This window comes from Folsomia candida, unplaced genomic scaffold (assembly GCF_002217175.1).
Source record: "Folsomia candida strain VU population unplaced genomic scaffold, ASM221717v1 Fcan01_Sc018, whole genome shotgun sequence".
Lineage (NCBI taxonomy): Eukaryota > Metazoa > Arthropoda > Collembola > Entomobryomorpha > Isotomidae > Folsomia > Folsomia candida.
The window spans coordinates 698,274-708,801 of record NW_019091210.1 but is presented as its reverse complement, the minus strand read 5'-3'; the positions used below and the strand labels follow the sequence as shown (position 1 = coordinate 708,801).

Sequence of the window (10,528 nt, the reverse complement as noted above, 5' to 3'; positions counted from 1 at the left end):
TTAATTCGTGAATTTGAAAAACAACTTGGACAGCAAAATATGAATTTAATGTTTATGTACTTAATGGCAGGATGTTTGATATCACTCTTACAAAACTGGTATTAAAAGTTATTACTGACCGGAGTATAATTCTACCGACACGGTGATAATAAACGGGCATTATCGTAATGTTGCGTAATGCTATGGTAATGTTCGTTATTGTTGTGCAAAATTACAACACGGATTGCAAAATTAGTGACGTAGAGATGTATATTTTTTATAAAAAGTTCGTCAGAAAATTCCATTTTGGGTTTAGCTAAGTCGCGAAAATGCATGAATGGTCCCCCCTAATTTGTATTGTCATCACGTTGAATAACATTCTCAGAAGGTACCTAATAATCTCTGCGGAATGTTATCATTTCTGCGTATCATGTCCTCCTCAGTATCATCCTTAGTATGGTATTTTTTGATTCCATGACTTCAGAGGAGAAACAAGGGCTGATTTTCAATCAGGATCATGCTCTTAAAGCGTGGTCACTACATGAAAGTATTTATTTCTTTAGTTGCAGGTTGCTGTATATTCGGTGCAGTTGTGCCCAATTTTTTCTTATTAGTCATGCATTCTTGATGAATACGTACAATTGCAGTACCTAAGTAAATTGCATGATATATATAGCCGAAATACATGATAAAATAAAAATCTGTAAGCATAAGCTACGAGATCCCCGTCGTTAGCATGGGAGGATCTCAGATTGGAGAATGAAAATGAGGATGCGTAGAAAATGTCAAATTTCTAAAATTTACTTAAAATTTATAATTCATTAATATGCACATTAGATACATACGTTTTTCCAGTTTTCTAAGGTATGGACTCGACTATGTTGCAACAATTAGGAAAAGGTGAAGAATTTTTTCCCACAGAAGTAACATCCATACTTCGCTGCATTGTGTCGCATTCTGTGACTAGCCAAATTGGCTTTTGAATAGCTCTTGTACTCGCATTTGTCGCAGAAATGGATCTTCCCCGTGTTATGAATCTCCTCCACGTGACGTTTCAAGGTTGATGCGTGGCAGAATCTCTTGTCACAAACTGGGCACAGATAATCCCTCAAATTTTCATGCGTAAATCGAATGTGGTACTGTAATCCGCTCCAACTTATGAAGGTCTGAGGACAGATGTGACACTTTGACACGTCTCGGGCAGATTTTTCCAAATGCGTCATCTGTAAAATGAATACGCACATTGATAATTTTTCACCCAGTGTTCCCACATCAAGCCAATTTAAATACTTGGTGACGTTTCCTGGCTTCTATCTTGGCTAAACCCCTCCCACAAGTGGCACAATTGTACGGCTTCTCAGTCGTGTGGGTGCGAATGTGTTGCGCAAGTTTAGACCTCACTTTGAACTCCTTTCCGCAAAGTGTGCACCGAAATCGCACCGGATTCTCGGTGTGTTCAGCTTTCACGTGTTGCGAAACGCCACCCTTATGCAGGTAGGTTTTTCCACAGCCGGGAAACGTACATGGGAAACGAGGTCGCTCCTCTGCGTTGTGGATGGCGTCAGTATGTCGCCGTAAGGAGGCAAACGTAGGAAAAGGCCGATGACAAGTGCCACAACTTGGTCGCTTCCGGTTGCTGTGTAATCTCCACATGTGGGAAGATAAGGTGGTTCTGTTTTTCACAATTATGTCGCAAACCTGGGCAATATGTACATAAGTGGACAAATGTATGTAGATTATAACATTTCATTTTTGCAAAATTTACACACTAACCTCACATTTGACCTTGGCATCGGGGTCGTGCGTGACCATGTGTCTGGTCAGCCTGCGGTTGGTTTCAAACATTTTTGAGCAGTTTTGACATTCCCACTTATTTTCTGGGTTTAGATCCATGTGGATTCCGTATTTGTTGAGTTTGTAGGTTTGTATAAGTATATTTGCAAACAATTAGTGTGCGTAAGCAAATTTAATTTGATATGTATCTGTGGAAAGAAAATCGCCTCTTAGCTATTCACGCAATATTGCAACAATTTGTTTTTAAACTAATTGATGAAGATGACACACATTTTAAGCAATTTAAGCGGCACACAATGTAATTATTAATTTATCGCAGTTTGCTAAATTTCGTCTCTAACGTGGGATTGTTTAGTTATTACTTTTGTAAGAGTTGCTTAAGAGTAAGTGAACCCGTAACGTTGAAAGTTAATGTTTGATCGTTTAGTGTGAAAACGGTTGCATTATTAACCATGCATAGCAATGAATGAAGGCCTAGTAAAAAGTAAACGTCTGATTATAAATAACCACGCATGGCAATACGTTCAATTATCAGATTTTTCCTCGGCACAAAACTAAAGAAAAATTTCCAGGAATTTTATTTCCATCCTTTACATCACCACTAAGCCGTCAACTTTCCCATTTTTCAACCCTTCTTATCTAAATCTTATTTTTTGATTACAATGTCAGAATAGGAAATAATAAATAGGTGTTTAATGTATATAAATCGAAACTCGAGTGTTCTAAGCGTATGCCAAATTGACCTCAAATCTGACTTTCGTTTGATCAATGAAGATGTTAAGCAATAATTACATAACTCCATAAATAATTATGCCCTACTATATTCAAATTCGAAAAGGTTTTACAAGGTAGATCGGCTCATAAAAAATGTGCTACCAACTCCTTTTCTAAAAGATTGCTGCCATTCAACGAAGGTTGAAAATTTTTAACAACTGCTTGGGCCTGACAAGCTCTGGCCAGATGAGGACAAATTTTCTGAAAAAATTAGTGTGTATGTATGTACACAAAATGTGACAATAAAATCAACGGCAGTAGGTGGTCAAAAATTCTCAAATGGTATTATTGGGCTTTGTTAATTACGCATTACGCTAATTCTCCTATACAGACACCGACTGGTAATAACTTGTTACTAAATGATATAGTGTGGATACAATGCTCACGCATCTATTTATGTACATACATACGAACTATCACTATGCATATGTATGTACGACGGTGTTTTATTATTGATTTTCAAAATATATGTTCCGCACTGTTTCTGGCCAAACTTTTGATGAAATAACAAACTTCAAATACATTTAGAAGGCTGTGATTTTTTTCAGTTCTGTGGGATAACATCAATACGAGCCATAAATCAGCAAAATTTACCTCGAAAATATCTTAAAATTTACGATTCGACTGCTTTATCATCCGGAAATCGTTTCCCCCTGAAGTTTTTCTTTAAGTTTCGAAACGAATAATAATCACTAAGGGTCAAGTCTGGATTGTACAGTAGGTGGTTTATGGCGCCGAAGCAATTTTCGTCTGCAGCAGCCCTCACAAAAAGTTAGGTGTGAGGTGGCGCATTGGCGAGCAAAAAATGCACTAACTCTATTTTTTGACCTCACGTTACTTTTCAACCGCAGCACGCAGCGCCTTCGGGGTTCCTGCATACGCAGCCTCATTTATCGTAGTATTTCTAGCAATAAATTTGATAAGGTGGGGTCCTTTGGTATCCTAGAAACTGGTCATCCTCAATTTTTTGCCAGATTTTTGCCCTTTTGCTTTCACCAGGGGTGGAGACCCCCCGTGCATCCATTGCATGGATTATTGTTTGGTCTGTGTATCATAATAGTAGACCCAAGTATCATATGCACCTAGTAAAATATCAAGCAGGTTCCAGTTTTCATTTAAAACTTCAAAATTTGCCTCAGGAAAGCCGACTCGATCCGGTTTTTGAGATGAGAAAGCAATTTTGGTACCCAACGGGCGGAAACAATTTTCATACCAAGGTCTTCAGTTAACATAGAAAAAGTTGTTGGTTTTGGAACACCCATCTCATTTGCCAAATTGGACAGTTTCAGTCGTGGATCTCTCATTATTGGTTTTTCTTGGTTATGGAGGTTTTCTGCGGTAGAAACCGATTTTGGGCGCCCTAGCGAATTTTTTTCCGGTACCTCTATTCACCATCATTTGAAGTTATTAACCAAATTTATATTGTGCATTGTGTTGGACAGTCTTCATCGTAAATTTTAAGGATACGATCATAAATCTGCGATACGGATTGCCCCTACAGCATTAAAAATCACATCACACTACGATATTTAATTTGCAAATCTGACATTTTTTCCGTCGAGGTAAAGTTTGCTGATTTATTGCTCGTGTTAATGTTAACTTACAGAACTGAAAAAAAATGACGGCTTCCTAAATGTATCTGAGGTTTGTTATTTCATCAAATGTTTGGTCAGAAACAGTGCGGAGATAGCTTTTGAAAATCAATAATAAAACACCCTCGTATGTATGCTGACTACAAAAAGGCAAAATCCTGCATTATTATTTGTCAAGAAACTTTTATTAATTATCTAGAATCATCAGTCCATTCTCGTTCAATTCGATAGTTTAAAGTTCTAATGCGTATCCCTAGCATTTCTACCCAGTATTAGTAACTGGATATGTATGTACATACAATTCTACACATTTAACTAAGATAACCTACATATTTACTTATTTCACATTCAAATAAACTTTGAATTTTTTTTTAATAAATAAGGACATATCCAGTTATCAGATAAATTTGCAATTTAAGTTATATAGCTTTCTAAATAAATAAAAATTTTCATATATCCCAAATTTAATAAAAAATCGCAAATCATTTACACACTCACAATATGTGCATACGTATTTTTACTTTTCTAGCGTATGCACTCGACAATGTCGGACCAATTGGCAAAAAGTTAAGAATTTCTTCGGACAGAAGTAACATCTATGTCTCTCTGCATTGTGACGTAATTTGTGATAGGCCAAATTGGCTTTCGAGTGGCTCTTGTGCTCGCATTTGTCGCAGGAATGGATCTTATCTTCATTCGTGGCGTGTACCGCCTCCACGTGACGATTCAAATGGTACGAACTGGTAAATCTCTTGGCACAAACTGCGCACGGATAATTCTTCTGATTTTCATGCACACGTCGGATGTGGCGTTGAAGCGTTATCTTATAAAGGAACGTTTGCGGACACCCGTGACACTGCAACCTCTCTCGAGTGGATTTTTCTACGTGCGTCATCTGCAAAATGATTATCTAATGATTATCCATTATCTAATTTTTAATTTATCTACTTAACTTTTTACACAAAATGCTTATTTACCTCGTGACTTTTCATGGTCCATTTTTGGGCAAAACTTCTCCCACAAATGGCACAATTGTACGGCTTCTCAGTCGTATGGGTGGGAATGTGTGCCTCAAGGTGATGCCTCGTTTTGAAATCTTTTTCGCAAAGTGTGCACGGAAATCGAACCGGATTCTCGGCATGATCAGTTTCCCTGTGTTTCAAAATGTCCTTTTTGTACATGAATTTTCTCTCACAGCCTGGAACGCTGCATCCGAAACGAGATCGATACATCGCGTTGTGGATGAAGGCAATATGTCGCCGCAAAGAATCCAGGGAAGAAAACACCCGGTGACAAGTGTCACAACTTGGTCTCTTCCGGTTGCCGTGAATTCTCGATATGTGGCCAGATAAGGTGTCTCTATTTTCGAAAATTTTGCAGCAGACCTATGCAAGACAGAAATGGAAACATGTGAACAAATGTGTTATCATTTCACTTTTTTAAATTTACATCCTCACCTCACATTTGACCTTGGCATCGGGATCGTGCGTGACCATGTGTCTGGTTAGCCTGCGGTTGGTTTCAAACATTTTTGAGCACTTTGAACATTCCCATTCCTTTCCTGGCTTCAAATCCATGTGGATTATGTACTTCTGGGTTTGTAGACTTGGACTCGGAACAAATTTAATTTGGTATCCGTAAGAAAAAAATCGTTTGTATTTACACAATATGTCAAAAATTATTGCCAACAATTCACAAACTTTAATGGATTGACAAACATGAAACACATTTACAGCAAGCTTTAGCTAGCTATCGTTTTATATAAATGTTTTTTTTACTATTTAGCTATCCAATTACCCAACGGTTGTATACATAGCTGTAATTTTTTAAACTTAATTTCTTACCGTGTCTTGTATAGGATTTAGGACTGCTTAATAATTGGTGACTTATGTTGGTGTTGCTTAAGAGTAAGTGAACACGTAAAGTCAATTTTGGGTTCGTGGCGTGTGAAAAGGGTTGCGTTTTGTAACCATAGAGATGAATGAACCCTTGGCACATTCCTGGATAAAAATAATAACCATGCATATGTAACAATACAATCACCCGATTTTTCCTTTTCACAAAAACTAGAAGGGATTTTCCTAAGAGCCTTATTTTCATCCTTTCCATCACCACGGGACCTTCAACCCTTTCCAATTTTTCAACCCTTCTTAATTCGTATTATTTTTCATTGCAGTGCCGCATTATGTAAGAAGTGCATACATATATAAATAAGTATGTACATACGTATATGTACAGTAAAAATTTAATCAAATCTCACTTTAATTTGACCATTTAGGATTTAAAGCAATCAGTCTGTCCACAGACGATAATGTAATATTACATTTTTGGTGTTACGATACAACACAATTTTTAGCAAAAGTCATAATCAGCTCATGCCCACGCTTCCATAAAAATGTGCGACAAGAACCCCTTTATAACAAATTTCTTCCACTCCTTGAACGTTGAATATTTTAAACAATGGCTTTGACGATTTTTAAACCTAATAAACTCTAGCTTATGACCTGATGAACACAAATTGTCTGAAACAAATTGCAGGTTCAAGAAAGTAAGGTTCACAAAATCTAACCAAAAAATCGAATCATCGAAAATTCGCAACTAGTCTCAAGGCTTTGTAAATTAAGCAGTACATGTACTAATTTCGGTATGAAGATTCATACATATAGACATCGACTTCAATAATTTCTCACCAGATTATTTAGAGTGGATACAATGCTTACGCAACGATTTATATAATGCAGACATACAGATTATCACAATAAATATACATGTATGTACATATGCTGGCTAAAGAAGAGAAGAGCCAAAATTACTATTTGCTAAAAAATCCCTATTTATTCATTTAAATAATCAGTCTCGTTCAATTAAATAGCTTAAAATTATACGCTGAAGAGGATGTATGTAAGTAATCACGACAGCGTACTTACATAAGTACTCAACATGGGAATCCAGTTTGCGAAATATTTTTGGTTAAATAAGACCATGTCTAGTTACTAAATAGACCAATTTGTAATTAAAATCATATGGTTCTCGAAATACAAAATTGGTTGCAGGCAACTTTTTTCAACTTTACGTAATTAATTTATTATTATCCTATACTAATCTTCAAAAGTACAAAATAAAAACCCGTGGCCCCACAGACCCCAAAATTATGCGTTGTACTTCTCAAATGTCCCAAATTTAATAACATTTCTTAAATTATTAGAACACCGTTTACATATATAAATACATACATATATTTACTTTTCTAGTGCACTCGACAATGCTTGGCCAATTGGTAAAAAGTGAGGCATTTCCAATTTTGCGTATAATAATGCGTTTAAGTGGACTCGCAGCAGGGTAGGTACTTCTTTCTCATAGCAAAAATAGTTTGCGAAATATTCTAGGGATTCTACGTCTACTATTCTACGTAATAATATTACGTTATAAAAAACGCCGATTTTTATACCAACCACCTACCCCTTCCCTATTATATGTATTACTCTCTTAGGTTGAATACGACGAAGATAACTACCCACCCAACATTTTGATGACGATGTACATCAACAATATAGGTAAATTAGTAGCTATAATCCCATTGCTTTCTACAGGAAAAGATTTGTGTCGTAAATTTAATGAAAACTTCCAAATTGTTGATATGCACTGTAAGAATAAATAACCCCACACGGAGTAAAATTCTATCCATGCCAGAGTTAATAGTGTATGCACTCTCTATGGTGTACGTGGGAGCTTAAAAGCAAAAGAGTTACGCATTTTACTCCGGTTGAATACAGCGTTACTCCCAGCGGAGTAACGCTTCCAGCCAGGGCACTGCGCATTGGTAACCCTCATAGGGGTACTGCTTACTCGGTACCGGGTTCTTTCTGTGAGAGCGGTATATGCAAATAATTTGAAATCTACTTAATTGTCCTTACATAATTTCAATACAAGATTTTATTAATTAATTATCAATTTTAAAATTTCATCCCCCCCCTTTCGATGGCTCTAGTAATTCGTCATCTGCAATATGGTGATCTGAAAATAAGACGGAAAATTCGAATCAAATTTATGAGAATACAATTTATTGTATGATTTGAAAGAATTTCTTAATTATTTATTTACCCTCAATTTTTTACGTATTCCTGTAATCCAAATTGCTGTAGAAGTCCTTGCACTACTTGTGTTGCAATTTTCAAGTGGGGGTGGTTAGAATTAAACGGGGGTCAGAAAATAAATAAAATTCCACTGCCAAAATTACACTCGCAGCGTATGCGGAAGGCGGTTGAGTGGGAACTGAGCTACTTTGTGGCTTCAGCCGGGGAGATTTCCCCGGGTTGGGCGGGGAGATTTCCCCGCCCAACTCGATAACTCTGCCACGGGTAAGATATGCATTGCCAACTCTTTCTGGGGTAAACGCAAGTAAAGTGGCCTAAACAGAGTAAAGTTTGGGCAAACTCGGTGAAGGGTTGGTCACTTTACCCTGTGTAGATTTATCAATACCCCGTACAGTGTATGCAGGCAAGTAACTCAGCGCTAAGTTAGACACATTTCTAAGAGTGTGTAAATTACATACGTAAGTATTTAAACGTTTCTAAAGTATGAACTCGACAATGTCTAACCAATTCGTTACAAGTGATGAATTTCTTCTTACAGAAGTAACATTCGCGATCCGGAGCCTTGTGCCGTCTTGCATGCATCACCAAATAGTGTTTCAAGTGACTCTTCCCGATGCACAATCAGATTCGGCCCGAATGCGTCCCGCATACGATGTTTTCGGTTTAGAGGCGGCCGAAATTATCGCCTCAATTACGACTACGGATAGATTTCTAATTTCAGATTCTATGTAGTAACTCACAGTAGCGGGTGGGCCACCTTCGGTTTCAAAGCTAAAAAAAGATTTCGTTTAACCGACAAATTTATGCTATCGAGCAGAATTCGAGTCCTCGATTTAAATTCCTTCCCACAAAGGTTGCACGGATATCTAACCAGGTTCTCGGCATGTGCATTTTTCACGTGCCGCGAAGCATCGCTTTTGCTTCGGTACGTTTTTTCACAGCCAGGGTACGTACAAGGGAAACGGTGTCGTTCCTTCGCGCTATGGACGGTGTCAATATGTCGCTGTAAGTTAGTCGAGTTGAAAAACACGCGGTGACAAGTGTCACAATTTGGTCGTTTCCGACGATTGATGTGAAGTTTCCACGTGTGGGAACATAAGGCACGTCTGTTTTTGGAAATTAAGGCGCAAACCTATTTAAGACGGAAATGGGCAAATGTGGTTGCAAAATTATGTAGCTCCACTTTTTCCTATTTACATACTCACCTCGCATTTGACCTTAGCATCTGGATCGTGTGTGACCATGTGTCGAGCCAACTCGTTATCGGTTTTAAAAGTTTTTGTACACTTTAAACATTCCATTTTCTTCTATACCTTCAGATCCGGATTGGGTATTTGAAGAGTTGTAAATATTCGTTAGAAATTTGCGTGCCAAAAAATGTAAATTTGTATCTCTAAAAACAATTCGCACACAATGTGTACAGAATTTTCGTCAAAAATTGACGTTTAAAAGAATTGGCGAGCACAAAACAAATTTCTACCAATTTCTACCATCAACTTCGACAATATTTAATATTGTGGGTTTTCGTTATTTTTTCGTATTCGTAAAACAAGTTATGAGAAGGTTATGAAGGTTATGAGATTTTGTTATAAAAATTAAATTAATAAGCTTACGATTTTGGCGAAGCTAGGCTCCTTGTTTTTTCTTCATAAACTACTTTACGATACTAAGGATAAGAAGTAATAATAAATACAATCACTGATTATATTAAAAAATAAATGCTTTATTATTTCGTTATTTATTACCTCGTGTTGTGTAGGATTGGTTAGTTATTTCTTGCTTCTCTACGTGCTGCTTGAGCTTAATAGTACACAAACACGTAAAGTTAATGTTGGTTCGTGTTATGTGAAAAAGGTTGCGTTCTTAAACGAATGAAAAGTTGACAAGCAGTTACAGTTAACAGTTACTGGACAGATGTAACAACCCTTCACCGAAAGGGACCATGCATGCATAGATCATTATGCGATTAGTTTTGGATTTCTGAGCTTCGCCCACAGGAAGGATTTTCATTGATTGACTTTAAGTATTTAACAAATTACATACACATACATTTTTCGGAACATTGCGGTTAATAATATCCGCTATGGTCAAACTTTGACTCCTTTGCATGTGCATTAGCGAAGAAGATTGATAAAAAAAGTCTATTCAATACCGAAGTATGTAAAAAAACCTACTCCAAGCAACTTTGCGGGGCCTTTTCAGATGGCATTAATGCCATCTTGGTAGTTAATGACAACACATTTGGGTGGAAAAGACCCCCACCGGCCAACCACTTGACCGATCATGCCCCTCCGA

At 37.2% G+C, this 10,528-nt stretch overlaps 2 protein-coding genes across 6 annotated transcripts; both read right to left on the bottom strand.

Moving 5' to 3' along the window:
* Window positions 1–813: 813 nt before the first annotated feature.
* On the bottom strand, window positions 814–3,009 carry LOC118437980 (zinc finger protein 480-like). The gene is made up of 3 exons (XM_035857601.1): window positions 1,753–3,009; window positions 1,270–1,677; window positions 814–1,202 (listed from the first exon to the last, which is right to left on the bottom strand). The coding sequence occupies exons 1-3, from the start codon at window positions 1,870–1,872 to the stop codon at window positions 870–872; spliced, it is 861 nt and encodes a 286-aa protein (XP_035713494.1). The 5' UTR covers window positions 1,873–3,009; the 3' UTR covers window positions 814–869.
* A 1,296-nt stretch (window positions 3,010–4,305) lies between these two features.
* On the bottom strand, window positions 4,306–10,465 carry LOC110857395 (PR domain zinc finger protein 5). 5 transcript variants are annotated; one of them, XM_035857597.1, is made up of 5 exons: window positions 9,979–10,465; window positions 9,847–9,899; window positions 5,597–6,139; window positions 5,117–5,524; window positions 4,306–5,034 (listed from the first exon to the last, which is right to left on the bottom strand). In XM_035857597.1, exons 3-5 carry the CDS (start codon window positions 5,714–5,716, stop codon window positions 4,657–4,659), a joined length of 906 nt encoding a protein of 301 aa, XP_035713490.1. In that variant the 5' UTR covers window positions 5,717–6,139; window positions 9,847–9,899; window positions 9,979–10,465; the 3' UTR covers window positions 4,306–4,656. The 5 variants fall into 5 exon arrangements, with proteins under 5 accessions (XP_035713490.1, XP_035713491.1, XP_035713489.1 ...); XM_035857598.1 differs by lacking the exons at window positions 9,847–9,899; window positions 9,979–10,465 and having other exon boundaries at window positions 5,597–5,648; window positions 5,984–9,817; XM_035857596.1 differs by lacking the exons at window positions 9,847–9,899; window positions 9,979–10,465 and adding an exon at window positions 8,241–9,816 and having other exon boundaries at window positions 5,597–8,153.
* Between the last annotated feature and the right edge of the window lie 63 nt (window positions 10,466–10,528).

Coding starts and splice junctions, on each gene's coding strand:
- LOC110857395 (XM_035857597.1), bottom strand. CDS start 5,716: ATGGATTTGAAGCCAGGAAAGGAATGGGAATGTTCAAAGTGCTCAAAA. Junction 5,525..5,596: donor ATGCCAAGGTCAAATGTGAG/GTGAGGATGTAA, acceptor TGTCTTGCATAG/GTCTGCTGCAAAATTTTCGA. Junction 5,035..5,116: donor GGACCATGAAAAGTCACGAG/GTAAATAAGCAT, acceptor ATCATTTTGCAG/ATGACGCACGTAGAAAAATC.
- LOC118437980 (XM_035857601.1), bottom strand. CDS start 1,872: ATGGATCTAAACCCAGAAAATAAGTGGGAATGTCAAAACTGCTCAAAA. Junction 1,678..1,752: donor ATGCCAAGGTCAAATGTGAG/GTTAGTGTGTAA, acceptor CATATTGCCCAG/GTTTGCGACATAATTGTGAA. Junction 1,203..1,269: donor AAGCCAGGAAACGTCACCAA/GTATTTAAATTG, acceptor TTCATTTTACAG/ATGACGCATTTGGAAAAATC.